The 18,732-nt window shown below is 43.2% G+C and overlaps 1 protein-coding gene across 1 annotated transcript; it reads left to right on the top strand.

Annotated features, from left to right (window-relative positions):
• Positions 1-10,900: 10,900 nt before the first annotated feature.
• On the top strand, positions 10,901-14,102 carry slitrk2 (SLIT and NTRK-like family, member 2). The gene has a single exon (XM_063216420.1). It carries the CDS (start codon positions 10,901-10,903, stop codon positions 13,484-13,486), a length of 2,586 nt encoding a protein of 861 aa, XP_063072490.1. The 3' UTR covers positions 13,487-14,102.
• Positions 14,103-18,732: the final 4,630 nt, after the last annotated feature.

Below are 18,732 nucleotides of genomic sequence, written 5' to 3' on the forward strand. Positions count from 1 at the left end.
ACAAAAAAAAAACAAAAAAAAACATTTATGTGTCTTTTTGCCACAAAAAACAGAGTTACTGCGTTCTTGGCTGGTATTACTGCCACAAAATGGAGTTACTGCAGGAGTTACTGCGTTCTTAGCTTGTATTACTGTCTACTCCCAAACCAGTCCCATTGGAACGTGCAGCAGTAACTCGCCGATTTACTGCGTTTTCGTTTAACCTTTTTTGGGTCATTTTTGCACTTTCAAAATGAGTTTTCTCCAAAACGGGACGGTGTTGGACCACCATTTTTGGACACAAGACAAATGAGGTAGTTTAGAACCGATTTCCGATATATATATATTTTTTTTGACCATTTTGAGTTACTGCGTTCTAGTATTGCACGGCTGTACAGTACACCATTTTCACCATTTCACGGAATTCTGTGATATCATATTGGAATTGAACTATTACATGGTAGGCTTTAAGGACAAATTTCTCACATCAAAACTCATGGTGCCTAGACTGGCAAGTTCAGCGATCAGGTTGTTGTGTGCTGGGACATCTGGCAAAATACATAATTTGTCAGTGCACAGATGGTGTTGAAAATCTGTGTTGCTCTCAGCCATGAGAGACAGAAGCTCCACATTGTTCCCTCTGTTGTTGCACCCAGCAAATTCATTGTGTCCCCGAAATGAAAAGTCCTGCTTGTCCTATAGTCCCAAAAATGACTGAGGTTTTTTTCCCTTCTATTTCTATATTTGTCTTCCCCTCTTCGTTGTGGTGCTCCATTTCAATGCACACATACTTGCTCACAGTGGTGTAGTCTACCTTTTTATGGTGGGTATGTTGTATATTTGAGCATTTTTTGAGGTGGGTATACTGTATATATTTGTGCTATTCTAAATAATGGATCAATCAATTTTAAATGGATATACTGAAATCCCTGAAATTTTGAGGTGGCTATACTGCGTGTACCTGCGTTCTACGTGGACTACACCACTGCTCGCTCGGTAGATGATCCACTCTGGTGGTTTCCCTGGAGGTTTTGGAAAGGACCGTTGCTTGCAGGTGTTCAGCAGTGCTTTGGTGTGTCGTTGTTACCTCCCTAATCAGCAAAACCACTATGGATGCAAACACCATGTTGATCTGTGCAAAATAACACACTGCAGTGTTTCCAGCTGAACATTTTTAGACAAGGTGGGTGGTGGTTAGTTTGTATCAACCTGGACCGCATTTCGCAAAGGGCCTTAGGTCGATGATCCCGAATAAGTTTCCCCTTACTACTACGGCAGACTAAGAGCTCACCGCTCAGTTTCATGGATCAAATGTGTTCTCCAAACTCAACGTCAAGCAAAGCTACTTGCAGGTGCCCCTCCACCCCAGCAGCAGGAACCTGACAGCCTTTGTGACTCATGCTGGGGTGTTCCATTACACCCGCATTCCTCCGCAAACAGCTGCTTCCAAAAGATCATGGCATCAGTCTTAATTGGCATACCAGGCGTGACCATTTATCTTGATGATGTCGTGGTTCATGGGGCTACCCCTCAGTGCCATGACAACAGCCTCCACAGAGTCTTTGCAGCTCTTAGCAAACACACATTCACACTCAACACTGAAAAGTGTGTCTTCTCTGCACCAGCCATTGAGTACGTGGGTTTTCGCGTGTCAGGAAACGGCATCTACCCCCTTCAGTCGAACATGGAAGCAATTCTGGCCATCCCAGAGCCCATTTCAGCCACCCAGCTTGCCTCCTTTTTGGGGATGAGGGGCTACTATCTGAAGCTCCTCCCACACTACTCTACTACCACTGCTCCACTGCGACAGCTGTTGCGTAAGCCGTGGGCGTGGTCATCGGAGTGTTCTGAGGCTGTGCACACACTCAAGACACAACAGCCCTGGCACTGCTTTGGCCAAAAGGTAAGGCACTCGTCTGCCTTGCGGCTGACCCGGATTCGATTCCCATGTCCATGTCCTCTCCCAGCTCTGTGACTACATTCAGAACGGCTGGCCTCACTGGTGGCCTGGGATAGACAGGGAAATTGAGGCTCTAGTTAAAGACTGCTCTGCCTGCCTTCTGAGTGGCAAGGCAGGTCACCAGCCACCCCCATCCCTGCAACCACTGGCGTGGCCAACTCAGCCCTGGGATCACCTACAGCTGGACATTGGCGGAGAAGTACAGGGTGTCCATCACCACCAACGGTTCCTGGTCATTGCGTGGTATGACCTTCACTCAAAATGGCCCGAGCTCATCACCACTAGGTGACCTCTAAAATCATAAATGACTTCCTCCACTCTCTCTTTGCCCACTGGAGAAGCTAATACATGCCTTAATTTCTAGTAAAGTTGATTACTGTAACAGTCTTTTTACTGGCCTCCCCAATAAGACCATTAAACAGCTTCAACTGGTACAAAATGCAGCTGCAAGGGTTCTTACAAAGACAAGGAAGTTCGACCACATTACTCCAATTTTAAGATCGCTGCATTGGCTCCCAGTAAGCTACAGAATTGATTTTAAGGCAATGCTACTTGTATTTAAATCATTAAATGGAATGGGACCCACATATCTACTGGATATGTTTCAGCTGTATGCACCGACCAGGTCACTAAGGTCAACGGAGAAGAATTTGCTGGTGATTCCAAAATTCAAAACAAAGTGTAAAGAGGCAGCCTTTAGCTTCTATGCTTCAACTTTGGAACCAGCTTCCAGATGACGTAAAAAATGCACCCACTATTGATAGCTTTAAATCTAGACTCAAGACAAAGCTGTTCTCAGATGCTTTCCCCTAGCTTAAATTACATATCATTCTTTTTTATTATTATTATTTTTATGTTTTTCAAGGTTTTATGTTTATTTATGTTTTATTTTATTATTATTTTTACCTTATATTTTATCTTAATGTTTTAAATGTTTTTTGACTCTAATTTATTTCCTTCTTTCTTCCCTGTTTCCTTTCATTTACGTTTGTTAACTTTGTGAAGCACATTGAAGCTGCACCTGTGTATGAAATGCGCTATATAAATAAACTTGCCTTGCCTTGTCTTGCCTTACCTTGGGATCTCCCAAACACCATCACAACCGACAGTGGCCCACACTTGACCTCGGCTGAGTTAACCACATACCTCAAGGCCAAAGGGATCCACCACATCCATACAGCGTACTACCACCCTCAAGCTAATGGGGGGTTGATCGTTTCCACCTGTCACACCTGAAAAACAGCATGGACCATGGTTATAGCAGAGAGAGAGGTTCCATTGGCCCATTGTTTCCGGGTTCTATTATTGCAAGGGGGGGGGGGGGGGGATCCCCCTTTAGGCAGACCTAAGGACTGTTCTATTCAATGCTAGGAGTATTATGACACGCCCCTTTAGGCAGACCGGAACCTGGTCATGTTAGGTGCCCATAGCAACCTATTACAATGGCATATCTCTATATACGGTACTTAAAGAATCTCTGGTTATAGTGCTAGAGCGTGCGTCCCGTCTCTCCTTTCTTTAATCAACTTGCTAGTAGACAGAAAACCATTCGAGTACTTCTGTCAGCAACATGCCGAAACGCAAACATTCATCATCCGTGCGTTACTGGGGAAACAGAATGAGAGGCATCGCAGCTGAGTGCATTGTGTGCAAAGCAGACATTTACCAGATGAATGAATGAGCAGAAATAACCAAAGAAATCAGCGAACCAACTACTAGATTAAGCCAGAGATACTGTTGCCTTTAGAAACAATCTCTGATTAAGCTTCATGGAGGATGAGGTCATATAGAATCATTTAAGATGAGGTCAAATGGAATCATGGAAGATGAGGTCATATGGAATACTGTATGTGGCACTGGATTGGAAACTAATGAATTCATCACTGCATGTAGGGGCTTAGTTCCTATTGGCATTAGTCTGTTTTATTTTTCAATGCTAAGGGGGGTGTTGGCAGTCTTATGATGAGGTGAAGGGGGCGTTGGGAGGCTTATGATGAGGTCAAGGGGGCATTTGTTCAAAAAAGGTTGAGAACCACTGGCCTAGGGCAAGCATACTAATGAGGTTTATCATCTGTTCATTGTACACACTGGTTGTTGTCTTTCACGGCTGGCTGGAGAGACGTGGTTTTCTGGCTCGATTGGCACAGAGCATCCTCCATTCATCACCATAAGCTGGGCTGCATTTACTGTACGGTGTAACATGAGTACACTACACATCCAGACTCAAGGACTCTGATGAAGACGCTTGTCAAAATGTTAGTCATGCACTAAAAATAACTAAGAAATAGACAAAACAAAAATAGACATCTGTGTGGCACCAGATTGTCTTCCTTTTTTATTCATGTCTAGTCCTGCAGTGATTGCACAGCATTGTGACTTTAGAAGCGCAGAGAGAGTGTATTTCCTTTGTTTTTCATGAGTACACATCCCTTGTATCTTGCTACTGTGCAAACAGTAGAAGGCCTTCCCAAATCCATTTGATTGAACCACAAAGAGATCTTCAGACCAGTCTGTTTTGTTTCTCTTATTCTAGAGAAAGTCACAAAATCATTCAAGATTAGAATAGTGAACATAAAGCTCATACCCTGTGCCCTGCAATGGCAGATGTAAAAGTTTCATCACAACATCATAACTAAGTCCTTGTTGTCCACTGCTATCATTTGACCTTCCTTCATAAACCACGAAAGCCCAGGTTCAGCCATTGAGTGCATCAGCAAGACCAAAAAGCTTGAACCCCCCTGAGTGCTGTCGTATGCATATACTGTATTTCTACAGTGCGCTAATTCATCACAATATACACTGTCCCAGCAAAAAAGTCACGGCCCAGTAAAAAAGATCATGCACTTTAATATGATGTTGAATTGCCTTTAGATTTGACTGGCCCAGGGGGGTGCTGTCGCGCAGCGCGCTAAGTCCTCCACATTTGGGCTTGTATGGCCACCCATGGGGACCCCGGCTCGAGTCCAGCCGGGGTCATTTCCCGATCCTCCCCTGTCTCTCTGTACCATTTGCTTCCTGTCACCATCTTCGACTGTCCTGTCAAATAAAGGCATAAAAAGACCCTAAAAATATTAGATTTGACTGGCCCACATTTGCTGTGGCATTGTTTTGATAGGCCTAATTGTCTGCAATATGACAAGATTTACATATTTCCATCCAGTGTTGTTTTCATTTTTCACCTAGATCTTGTATTGATGTAGGTAGATAAGAGTCTGAAGGCTGTGCAAGGCCTTCTCCAGCACATCCCAAAGATTCTCAGTGAGGTGATAGTCTGGATTCTGTGGTGGCGTTGACCAATCTAAGGGTGAAAACACGCACACATGCAAGCTTGCATGTACACACACGCACGAGCGCGCGCACAAACACACACACACACACAGTCAATCAAGAAAATATGGCATATGATTATCACAGTATTTTTGAATACATTATAATTAGTGTTGACAAGAGTGATTGTTTACGGTAATATCCATTTTTTCACGCCCCTTGAGAAGACCCGAAAACCGATAATACTTTTTAGGTTACTGAGTAGACCATTGCAGGCAGGCTCTGTTAGGCCTGAATGAGAAGTCTGATTGAGCATTGGCATTGCGCCGATTTGGGAGGCTGCAATCTCTCCCACTGGTGGTGGATCATGTGATTCTACAGAGCAGGGTTGAACAAATGTTTTCAGAGCGGAGGTGTTGCATCATGAATGATTTTATGCATTAGGGGGAGATCAGAGTATCGTATGAGGTTTTCAAGGCTAAGCAGCATGTTATACTTGCCCAGTGTGGCAGAGTGAGTGGTGGTACTGAAATGATCTTCTATCTAAGATATTTAGAGGGTGGTAGAAGTATAGGCGAGGCAACCTCTATTGGTGATGGGGGCCCCATTGTGTCATTTATAGGCCGTGTGTGGAGTCCTATCAGTGTTTTGCCCTAGGGCCCTGTGTGCAATTGTTCCTCCACTGCTTTAGAGTCTCCCTGTACAGAGAATCAATGGATCTTAAGGCAGTCTTCTTGGCCTGGGACCAGCTTGACAAACAGTAGTGCAAGTGGGACATAATCATAGCATTGACATACAGTACAGAACACAAGTCAAAGCAGCATCAAAAGTCAGTGAATTAATGTGTGTAAAATAAGCTACGCTATACTTTACAGTGATATCAAGTTTTTTAATGTTTTTTTTTTAAGTGAGAGAAAGTATTTAACTTCTATGGTGTGGTTGTATGATCAGGTTTGGTTGTATGATTGTATGATTAGGTTTTTGCAAGCATCACGTGGAATTCTAAGGCCAGTTACACACAAGAGTGTGGAATGGCTCCAGCGAGAAGATGGTGGCCTTTCCACCGAGTCTCGGGCAATGTGTTCTACTCAGCCGCTGTCAATATTCCGCTCGAGTCGAATCTTCCAAATGCAGCTCGACACTGAGCCGTCTCCTGCACCGCTACTGCCGGACTACTGCCATGTTGGTGTGTGTGACGAAGGTGTTCCAGCATGGTTCGTTCCCCTTGGGGATGCAAACCTGCCACGTCGTCAACTTTATTGGTCCGGCAATGGGAGTCACAGTACGAGCGCTGAGGTTTACTAACGTTCCACACCGCACTCTGCTAGTTGGCCTCCGTTACATGTGGAAGCACAGATCTGTTTCCATGTATTTTCGCAACCGCCGGTAAAAATTGCTTCCGTCTTGCCAGACGGAGGCAGTTCTGGTGTGAAAAGGCCATAACAGGTTAAAGAACTCATTTCATCTGGTAAATGAACAGCTAAAAAGCCTAAGGGCTAGAGGCCAGGTGCATAACCATCTGGCTGAAAATGAAAAAGAAAGGAAGCAAGGATATTGTTGTGCTCAAGATGTGTAGTGAAATCATGTGTAGTGTGTGTGTGTGTGTGTGTGTGTGTGTGTGTGTGTGTGTGTGTGTGTGTGTGTGTGTGTGTGTGTGTGTGTGTGTGTGTGTGTGTGTGTGTGTGTATGGGAGAGAGAGAGAGAGAGAGAGAGAGAGAGAGAGAGAGAGAGAGAAAGTGAGCTCTGCCTTGGGCTGTATGTAAGAGTGAGTGAGCTATATATGGTAATATACAGTATGTGTAATGATGTGTGTAATATCTTGTGTGCAATGTCTTCTGTATTTATGCATGTATGCTACTTGACACCTTCATTTCCCCTCGGGATTAATACATGATACTCTACTCTACTCTATAAGCAGGTGTGTGGACCCAAGTACAACAATTTAACAAGTTGAGAGCAGGTTTGCACACTGAAAAAGATACTAAGATCAAGCACAAGGGGTTATTTTCCTGAGAGCACTGATGAAGGTACAACCCTGAAACAAATCCGCTCTCTGAAAATGAAAAGAAAAACACCTTGTGCTTGACCTTAGTGTCTTTTTAAGTGTGCTTTTGCCTTTGAAAGTAGAAAAGACTTGAGTTTTTATTTCAGGCCATTCAAAGGTTGAACACTCACCTTAGCCCATTCACCATACAAGGCTTCAAGACAGCTCACATACACCCTGCACTTAACCTCACTCCTCCCGTCACCACCACTTGTCCCCATGGCTTGACTGGTAATCTGACATACAGGGCATTTTCCTGATGGGCTGTCAGTCCTCAGGGACCGATGCTGTTGTTTTTTTTTTGTTTTTTGTTTTTTTCGATTTTGTTCCATTGAACTGAGGTGGGGCAGCCCATCGGTCACTCTTTAATATAGATATTGGACTGAGCAAATCACAATATCATAGAAAAGCAGGGGGCTCTGTGAGGGTCTGGTCTGGGGGGGGGTCTGTAGGATGTTTTTCGGTCCCAGTTAAGTCCTTCCTGTCCCAATCCCTCATCACTGCTCCCCACTCAAACAGAACTACCCCCCCATACACTTCTCACTGTACCCAAAACCTTGAGGCCTGCCCCCTCATTCCACTCACTTCTGGCAGCAGTGGCAGCACCAGAATAAGAAAGGAATTCCCTAAATTAAGTTTCACAAGTGCACTATCTGAAATTAGAATTCAGTAGCCTATGTATATATGTACATCTTTGTTCTAGGTGGAGAACGAGCTTCTCGTGATCTTGTGATCTCGTGATCTCGTGATCTCGCGATCGTGATCGAACCGATCATGAAAGTGCTTGACGGGGTCGCTGGACCACTGCACTCGAGAAATCATGAAAGTGCTTGACGGGGTCGCTGGACCACTGCACTCGTGGAATAATGAAAGTGCTTTACGGGGTCGCTGGACCACTGCACTCGAGGAACATGAGTTAAAAGCAAATAGCGAAAATAGAATATTGGGCAGGGTTGCTGGCCATGGTGCTGAAATGACTGCCGAGCCCAAATGTTGGCTATGATTAAAAGACGATGCGTGGGCTCGGGATTACGGGGCTCCAACTGAGAGCTCGGACATTACCCGCGCCCGTGAATACTGTGCGAGCTCTGAGCGGACACCCCCATGCCAGTTATTGGGAGAGCGAACGGAACCAAGGAGGCGCGAGGGCGGAATCCTGGATAAAACGATCAAGATGACGAAGATAGGGGGTGATCGGGGCGGATGGTGGATACGAGCGAGAAAGCGAGTTTCTGACTTGGAGCAGGTGTGCAGGGATGAAATGCGGTGTTGATAATTGAAGGGCGTGCCAACTGTCATTGCACTTACGAATGATGGCTGAGCTGAGAATGAGAATCAGGTGGGTAGGTAGGCGTGCCTGTCTTAACGCGCAGAAAATAGACAAATGACAGAGCAGGGAATAGAGTGCAGGTGTTAATTTAGACCTGTCAAATTTCATTACGCTTCTGAACTTTAATTTTTTACCAAAACGTGCATTTAAAGGTGCACTGTGTAAGATGGTGGCGCAGGGTGGCCAGAGTAGGTATTGCAACTATGCAGCTCATTGAAAGCTGCCTATTGCCAAATTTGGTCTTTTCATGAATATGTTCTGAATAATAGACCAATATTTACTAGTATGACCAAAGCACAGTAAGTTTTGCAGCTAAAAATGTCTATTTCTGGACATTCAAAATGTATGAAAAGTGCAACTTTCTCAGTCATATTGAATACTTAGAATTTGATGGTGGTGGCAAGTATTTGTTAACGGCAACATTTGTGAATGGGCAGCATGGACTCTGGAAGTGAACCTTTAAAAAAGTGTAACCCCTTAAGATTAAAGCCCCTGTTATAAATTTGCTATTACCAGAATAGCAATCACCAAGTCGTAATGTATTAGTTAAGGCTCTATGTAATGTCATAGTAGTGTAGTACTACGGTAGTTAAGTCTTTTGACTTATGACTATTACAGTGATCCACTTGTGGAACAAATGGCGTGCATTATGGGGATACATTTTCCCTTATCCATCCTCCAGTCCCCAGGCAAGCACAACTAGCCCAGCCCTTACCACACAACCCATGTTGCCCTAGCCAGGTTATGCCCTAGTGACACAACACCTTCGGCGATGCTTATAGAGGCCACAAGCGGAGCAATATACATATAGTTTCTCAGCTTCGGAAAAATCGGGAACTCCACCCACTTTGTTGGGAACCAATCAACTTTGAACAGCTCCAACGGCCCGGGATAGAGGCGTATTCAAGGCCGTGACATGGTTTAGGCACAGACCCTGTGATCTAGAGCCTATCTCCTTAACCACTAGGCCACGGCTGCCCCACAGTTCAACAATTACTTGTCCACCACAGTGGCACCTCAAGGACATCAGCAAGGTGACTCAGGGTCCCTGTCTCCTCCTTGAAATAAATAATAGCCTTGTGGTTGTGACAACAACGCTATGTTAAATGTCAGGTCCAGATAGACTGTATAAAATCATCTACTGTGTGGACAGTGAGAAAGGCAATTTGGATTTGTTTGTAGATCCATTTAACCCTCGACGGTGACCTTCATGGTTTTGTATTTGTGAATCCAGTCTTTTTCATTATTGTTGTACGCTTGCATTTTGTCCTGTGCCACTGTAACAATATGTTCTATAATTATGAAATAGAACACAGCACCCGCCTTTGGACACATCACATATATAGACTATAGTTTTTCATGTTTATATCCTATAGGCTAACGTGCATACAGGGTATATGTCATCATCTGTTGCCCGCAGTCATCCTAGAATGTGTAGGCCTAGGTCTGTGTATATGCAAATGTCATCCAATAACATGAATTGCCTCATGCCATCCATCACATGTCATGTGCTGCAACAGGAATAAGGCAGAGCACATGAAAATGTTCATGCATCATGACACATCCAAAAATAGACCCAATGCTGATTTAGGTAGGGTATTTTTCAGTCTATCACTTCTGCTGTTGCTATTGGAAGCCTTCCATTCAATTTAGGGAAAGGGTGTATTTTAATAATACTAAAAAAACCCTCCATGTTGAATTAAATTGTTCGTCAAATGTAAAGTGATTTCCATTAATTTTTCACCTAGCCCTAACCTTAATAGGGACAGAGCGACAGCTCGCACGTGACGTAAGAGCGTCTTGCCTTCGACGTGGGAGGATGCAGTCGAAAAAAAATAGTCAAACCACAGAGACATGCATCGCCTGTGTATGGCAATACACGAAGATAATTTCGGCTGTATGAAAAAGACTTGAGATGTCGTTCTATGGACCGTGAAATACAGAGGATACTATTCGAAGCATCTTGGAAAGGCACCGCATATCGCCAGTCCAATTTGAAATTTGGTCGCAACGCCACTGAAATGCTGCCGGAGATCTGCTGCATGAAGGGTCGTCCATGAAACGGATGTTAATGATACTGTGATAACAGGAATGTGTATTCAGTCCATCATCCGTCAGAATGTGATCTAATGCGTGTCTTCTCTACGTTTTGAATTCAGACTGGGGTTTAAGGATAACATCAAAAGCCGGTACGTGCTTCGCTTCGAAGCTTTGGAGCAAATGGGTGTTTTTGCATGCATGCCTTCACTGCGCTTCATCCATACAAGCAGCATACTACATTGATCTCGAAAGAAACAGTAGGACCTACATTGTCGCAAAAATGCTGAGCAACGTCCTGCTGCTTAGCGCCTTAGTTGTGTTCAGTTTACCATCGAAGGCAGAAACCCGCAAAATCGCCCAAGAAATTTGCAAAAATGTTTGCTTTTGCGAGGATAAGGACAATTCGCTGTATGTCAACTGTGAAAACAAGGGATTTACCTCGGTGAATGACATACAGCCTCCACAAAACAAAATAACATCAGTATTTTTGAATGGGAATTTTATAACTCGGTTAAATATAAATGATTTTTTCCACTACGGCAATGTTACATCACTTCACCTGGGAAACAACGGATTACAGGAGATAAGATCAGGAGCCTTTTCTGGCCTGAAAAATCTCAAACGCATTCATTTGAACAACAACAATTTGGAGATTATCAGAGAAGACTCGTTCAATGGATTAGAGAATCTGGAGTATCTGCAGACGGATTACAATTATATTAGCATCATAGAGGCTGGGGCATTTGATAAACTAAACAAGCTTAAAGTCTTAATTCTCAACGACAACCTCTTGCTCTCTCTGCCCAACAATATATTTCGCTTCGTTATGCTGACGCATTTGGACTTAAGGGGGAACCGGCTGAAAACGCTGCCATTCACTGGTGTTTTGGAGCATATCGGAGGTATCATGGAGATCCAACTGGAAGAGAACCCCTGGAATTGTACTTGTGATCTAATTCCTCTCAAAGCTTGGTTGGACACCATAGGCCTCTCGGTTTTTGTTGGCGATATTGTATGTGAGACGCCCTTTCGACTGCATGGAAAAGACGTCACTCATTTAATCAAGCAAGACCTCTGTCCCCGGAGGAATGTAGGGGATCCAACTTACCGCACATTGGAACCTTCCTCCGACTCGCAGTACCACGTCCCCGTCCCCACATTACGCGCGCGCACGAGTCCAACAAGAGTACCTAAAACATCCCGACCTCCAAAAACCAGGCACCGTCCTACACCCCGAGTGACGTCAAATAAAGATAAACATGTGTTCGGGCCAATTATGGTTTATCAGACACGCGCCCCGGTGCCAATGACTTGCCCGAGCGTCTGCATGTGCACATCTCACAATTCAGACAGTGGACTCAATATCAATTGTCAGGAACGGAAGCTACATAACATATCAGACTTACAACCCAAACCATCCTATCCAAAGAAGTTGCATTTAACAGGGAATTACTTGCATGTGATCTACCCAACAGATTTCATGGAATACAGCTCACTTGAGCTGCTGCACCTGGGAAATAACAGGCTCTCAGTCATCATGGAAGGGGCCTTCGAGAACCTCTCTAATTTAAGACGACTCTATTTAAATGGTAATTACATTGAGAGCTTATCCCAATCATTATTCACCGGGCTCCAAAGCCTACAGTATCTTTACCTGGAATACAACATTATCAAAGACATCTTGCCTCAAACTTTCAATGCACTGCACAATCTCCAGCTGTTGTTTTTGAATAACAATCTATTGAGATCCCTGCCCAATAATGTTTTCGCAGGAACAATGCTGACCAGGCTGAATCTTAGAAACAACCATTTTTCTCATTTGCCAGTGCAAGGTGTGCTCGACCAGCTCTCCCCTTTCATACAGATTGACCTCCAAGAGAACCCTTGGGACTGCACCTGTGACATTATAGCCCTGAAAAACTGGATGGAGTTATCCAGCACCAGTGTGGTGGTAAATGAGATCACATGCGACTCGCCTTCTAAACACGCCGGCCGTTTGCTGAGGTCTCTTCGAAATGATGCCATATGCACCGAAACCATGAACAACAAGATCATTGCCACTAAGGGACCTGACCTCCCTGCTTCCCCCAGCACTGAAATGACTACTGCTGTTGTAATTAATACTCCTGCGGATGACAATGTACCAGAAATGCACGGCGAGGTGCCCTTGTCTGTATTGATTTTGGGCCTGCTTGTGGTTTTTATTATTTCCGTTTGTTTCGGAGCCGGCTTGTTTGTTTTCGTCCTGAAGCGACGCAAAGGGATCGAGAGCATCCACTCAAATGTGAACAACTTAGACTTGAACTCATACCAGATACAGTACAGCACGTACGGCCAAGAGCCACGTCCCAACAAAACGCACTCTCACGAATACAACTACGTGCCCCCACCGGTTAGTCAGATGTGCCAGAATCCGGTGTGGAAGGACAGCAACCATGTCACATACTACAGAAACCTGAATGGCCTCTCCCTCAGCACCACTACTATTGAGCCCAAGAAATGTGAGCGGCAAACACAAAGCTCCACTCCACTTGCCATTAGCACTGTTGAATACCAGTCATGCAGCCACAAAGACCCTGGACTGTATCAGAACACTGGAGAGAGAGTCAAGGAGCTTCCCACCGCTGGCCCTCTGTCAGACAGCTTCAGCAGTAGCACCTTGCCCAAAAGGTCCATCACAGCAATGTACGACTCAACAGGGCCAAACAATCAGAACCACCGTTTCAACAAAACAGCACTTTACGGCACACCCAGGAAATATTTTGGTGCACAGGCACTCGACCAAACATGGCTACAAGGGAAACTTAAAAGTCAACCGGACTATCTTGAGGTTCTGGAAAGACACACTGTTATGAGTCAGTTGTAAAAAAAAATATATCATATTTTCCCTTAGATGTAGGCTTAGGCAATTCCATGAAATATCTTACTTTTTGATGATAGCCTGTTCCAGTAGTAAATATTTCTACATATAAATGTCATTTTAAAAATTAATTTTAACTTATATTAACTGGTTTTATCAGATTCTGATGACTCCAAGTAGATTGCGGTCACAAGGGTCATGTCCATTGCTGCCTAACTTGTTGTCTGATTGACTCCTTGGGGGGGGGAGAGGAGAAATGGGCCTTTATCACGTGACGACAGACACCTTCTAACACTGAACATTTGAATGCATTCATAGCAGGTGTATGTTGCGTCCGGTGGCATAGACATACTTTGAGACATTGAGACGCAATTGTTTTCTGTCTGAAACCAGTAATCACACTGGTAGTCAGTAGTCGCACCTGCTCGGCTTCAAAATGAAAGTTGTCAGACATCACGTCATAGTGGAAAAGGCCCATTGCTAGTGCAAAGTGCTCCTGGTCAGGGTGGAAATGGCCCATTGCTAGTGCAAAGTGCTCCTGGTGATACAACCACAAAGTCTCCCTGGAGCATGTGGTGCTTAATTTGCAATTATTGATGACATTTACCAAGTCACTACAATCATGGGATTTTAAGTATGACTGCATTCTTAGGGCAAGAGCTTTTATACTGGTTATATTTTAAACATTGTATATTGAACTTTGATTTGTTTATGGAATTAAAATCAGAAATTACTGTCTGTCAATGTATGTTTGGTATTTATTACAGTTGAAAGCATTTTTACAAATGTATATGGTGACATTAACTTGACTAATGCTTAAATACATTTAATGAGAGGAGAGTCAACCTTCATACACTGAATACAAAATATTATGTGACTTACATGGCTGTATGGTTCAGAGTAAAAAAAAAAATGTCAAGAATATTTAAGAAGAAATAACTGATTATATTACTAGATGAATATAACTATATTTTCATATTTAAAACTGAATGTTTTGACTGAAAGCAAATGGGCGTACTGCAATTTAAAAATTGATGTTCATTTTGAAACATTTTGTATGCAGAGACGGATGGCAGGATTGTGTAATAATTCACATACATTGTGCTTTTTACACTACCTGTGGTTTTGTTATTAAGTTATTATTCACTTGGATGGAGGTGCTTTATATACTACTTAGGGATGGTTTCTCTGTCAAGATTATTGTTCCTTATTCAAAAGTGCATAGATTTCAGTTCCAGATGATGGTTGACATTATTTTTTTGTATCAACTACTAATAAACGACCACGATTGAAAGCTGTAGCCTATTTTAATGGTGATCACATTATCACATGCTCATCTTGGGTATCATCTTTTAGTGGGTTAAGACCTTCCTATTTTGACTGGCCGTGACAGACCACGTCATGGCATTATGAAAAATACATCTCACACTTTACTTGAATGGTGCTTCACTTGTAAGTCGCTTTGGTTATAAAGCGTCTGCCAAATGCAATGTAATGTACTGTAATGGTATTCAGAGCAATGATTGATATCCTGAGAAATATACACTTCAGGGCTGAAATATCTCGTACTCAGTGCCTGAAATCAGGCGTGTGTCAGGGGACAGTGGGGGTAGGCTACATTGCACGTTTGCTAGTACTGCAGTTAGCTGTAACTTAAACACATTCCCATGATATCAAGCATATAATTATGATTTCTGCACTGTATGCTCTTGTTTTGGTTATGCAGTGAGTGCTTAGGCAAAAGTCTGACTTGAAATAGGCCTAGAATGATCAGTTAGTAACTTTCACACATTCCCATGATATCAAGCATTATAATAACTATGTCCTGCTTTCTGTACTGTAGTGAGTGCTCTTGTTTTGGTTATGCTGCAGTGCTTAGTCGAAAGTCTGAAGTGAAATAGAATGATCAGTTAGGAGATTTTCCCTCTTTTCTGGACAATGAGGCACTGTGTTGCCATTTCCTGGTGCCTCTGAAAATGGAGAGTCTGGACATGCTCTGCACATCAATGAGCCCAGTCAACAGGATGAGACCAGAGCATGAATGAATACTCAAATGCAAAGACACAGTGCAAAAAGAAAAAAGAAAAGAAAAAAGTCTCTTGGGAATAATGTAAACTTTGTGAGTTAAGAAGTGTTGCTGATGTCATAATTGTGATTTTCAAATGTTCAAAGCCCCTTTACGTCTGTCTGAAGTGCAGAAGGCTTTGCACGAGACGAATCAGAAATGTTCTTATTGTGAGCCAAGCTGGAAGAGTGTAGCCAATATATTTTATTTACTTGACAGACTATTCAAAACGTGCTCCATTACCTGCAAATATAGTTGCTCTATTCTGAACTTAAAGAAGTTTTGAGGTGCTCAGCTCGTGAGGTCCTTTTAACATGCTTGATTAAAGTGTACTGTTGTAGACGGGACCCAGATCGATTGTGGACAAATGTATTGCTAAAATTTGGCAAGGCACACAGAGGACTCATACCCCCTAATGCAGAGCACATGCCCTAGCCTCGGGCAATTTAGTCGGGCAATAAATAATCAGTGGTCTGATGTGGAGAAAATATTTTCATATCATATTGTGTAACAAGACATAAGACTGTGCACACATCTCAGGAGTGCAGGTGTTGGAGTTAACAGATAGATATGATAGCCTTGATTTATCAGCGTTTTATAGACAACTTGTTTATGATATGGACTGGTAATGAGGATCACTGACTTAATGTTAAGCAGAGTTGTATAAATTAGAAGTAGAAGTACTCTTACAGATGTAATTTTAACACTAGTAGTGTGATATTACATGGTTGCAGTAATGTAATATCATGCTGCTGGTGTAATTACATATGTATCAGTACTTCTACTTCTTCTTTATAAAACTCGGGGGTGCATTTCAGGAAACCGTTATGGCTAACTATGTTAGCTACTTTGTTGGTTACAATGCAATTTCCCATTGGCAACTACTGAAGTTGCTAACTGCTAACAACTACGCTTTCCAGAAATGCATCCCTGATTTTAAGTCTAAAGATCTGCAACAGTGCCTGTGATGAAGGACTAAGTGTACCAAACATCATGTCATTAGACTTTGGGGAGCGTTGATCCGTGTTACAGACCTTTATAATTTCTTTTCAGTCATATGCACCCACCCCCAATCAAATGTACCAAGTGTAGTTTGGGCCTTTGGCCAAATTTTGGGCTCTTGACAGGAATCTGCCGTCTGCCAAACCCAACAGGGGTGGGCAAACTTTTCTATTTGCATGCCACATATTGAAATTTCAAAAGTCCCAAAGGGGCCCATGCCAAATAAAGAGCAGCAGTCTACAGTAAGGCCCGTTTCTAGATAGAGAAGAGCGACTGTGACTGTTTTGGAGATGAAAACCAGCAGGCTGTCTCATGTTCTACACTGTTTGATGCTATCATATTCTACCCAGGGTGCATTCCAATATGCATTGCATTATTACATTACATCGCATTTGGCAGAAGCTTTATAACCAAAGCGACTTTCAAAAGAGGACATAATCATAGCCAACATCACTAGCAAATACAAAGTGCACAGGAAATATACAGAACAACAAGAAGGGTTAGTTAGTATTTTCTTTTCATTATTATTATTTTTTAGAGTACACACACACACACACACACACACACACACACACACGTGCTTGCGTCCTCCACTTGTGCTTGTGGCCTCGTACCTGGAAGTAATACGTCGTGATGGCCTCATATATCAATATCTCGCAAAAGCTCAATTGTGAAGTCATTTTCTCGTTTGCAAACTGGATGGTGAATGAAGAATAGTCCCCCAAAAACTGTTGTGGCTAGGTTGACAGTGGGGAAACTTAATTGTTTTCTCCACAGAGTCGGGGTATCAGCAAAACGTGAGGCCACAAGCACAAATGGAGGACGCAAGGTCGCATATTGGAATGTACTCACAATGTTTCTCAATGGTGGCTCTACATCCCCCAGGGGGTGACAGGAAGCACTAGAGGGGCATTGAGGAGTCAGCTGGGAGGGGGCGGTGCTTAGTTGCCATTGGGGGACATTACTCTATTTTATTTTGTAACGTTAAGGGGGGTGTTGGAAGGTTATGATGAGGTTATGATGAGGTCAAGGGGGTGTTTGTTCAAAAAGGGTTGTTCAAAAAAGCTTGAGAATCCAGTGCTCTACACTGATGCTATTAATAAACATGTCACACCAGTTCTGAAACCATGCTACACAGTAAATGTTGTGGTGTTAATTCAACACTTACAGAGTTCATTTAAGTCCAAATGGACTCAAATGAACTCTCTAAGTGTTAAATGAGCACTGCAGAATTTACTGTGTATGTGATGAATAGAAAGCATTTCATGACATCTCAAAAGTAAGTGGCAGGACCAGGGCTCTTAGGTTCTGACCCAGTTGGGAGTGAGATCTTACTATGATGTTGCTCTAATTTATGGTGAAAATACAGTAGTGTGTTATTCTGGACGCATATTTCAACAGATCCAATTATAAGCTAGTAGGTCGACTGTGCAATAGTTTTCTCATTGGCTTGGAACAGTCTCCTCATGGACATTCCATATATGGACATGCTGGGGGAAAAAACAAACAAATGCAAATTGGGCTTTATAATTAATCTTTTTTTTGTGGGGGAAATCCTAAGTGTGGAGTGAGAGACTTGAGAACACTAGGGCACTATTTTCCACACGGCCTAATCAGTGAGCGCTACACTGCACTGTATGAGACCCGGAACAGACTGCATCTCCTCAGTGGAGTTGATGGTGGTATGCACCAGAGAAGCCATAAAGCAGGACTGGGGAACCTTTTTCATTTTTTCAATGATATGTTGTGGTCTTTTTTAATTTATGATAGGATAGTGAAGGTGGTGACAGGAAGTGAGTGTGGCGAGAGAGACGGGGAAGGGCCGGCAAAGGACCCGGGCCGGGAATTGAACCCGGGTCAGCCGCATGGTAGACGAGTGTCCCACCGTTTGGCCACGGCAAGGCTGGGGAACCTTTTTCATTCAAGGGGCCACTTCAAATTTTATGAAGTCCTCTTGTGAACACAAATTCGGATTTCCCCTTGCACTGTCTTCCCCTGGCCTATATTTAAGGCGGCCCAACAGACCTCACCTTCACTAGATCCCCTGAATATATAACTTAATTGTATTGCAAATGTAATTTCTCATATTGCATGTCATGTGAAACTGTATAACATTGAAATAATATTGGGGGCTGGATAAGACAGCTTCAGGGGCTGTAAACAGCCATCAGACCATAGGTTCCCC

The sequence above is a fragment of the Engraulis encrasicolus genome, chromosome 14, assembly GCF_034702125.1.
Source record: "Engraulis encrasicolus isolate BLACKSEA-1 chromosome 14, IST_EnEncr_1.0, whole genome shotgun sequence".
Taxonomy (NCBI): Eukaryota; Metazoa; Chordata; class Actinopteri; order Clupeiformes; family Engraulidae; genus Engraulis; species Engraulis encrasicolus.

Bases quoted from the DNA above. Each gene is read 5' to 3' on its own strand.
- slitrk2 (XM_063216420.1), top strand. From the start codon at position 10,901: ATGCTGAGCAACGTCCTGCTGCTTAGCGCCTTAGTTGTGTTCAGTTTA.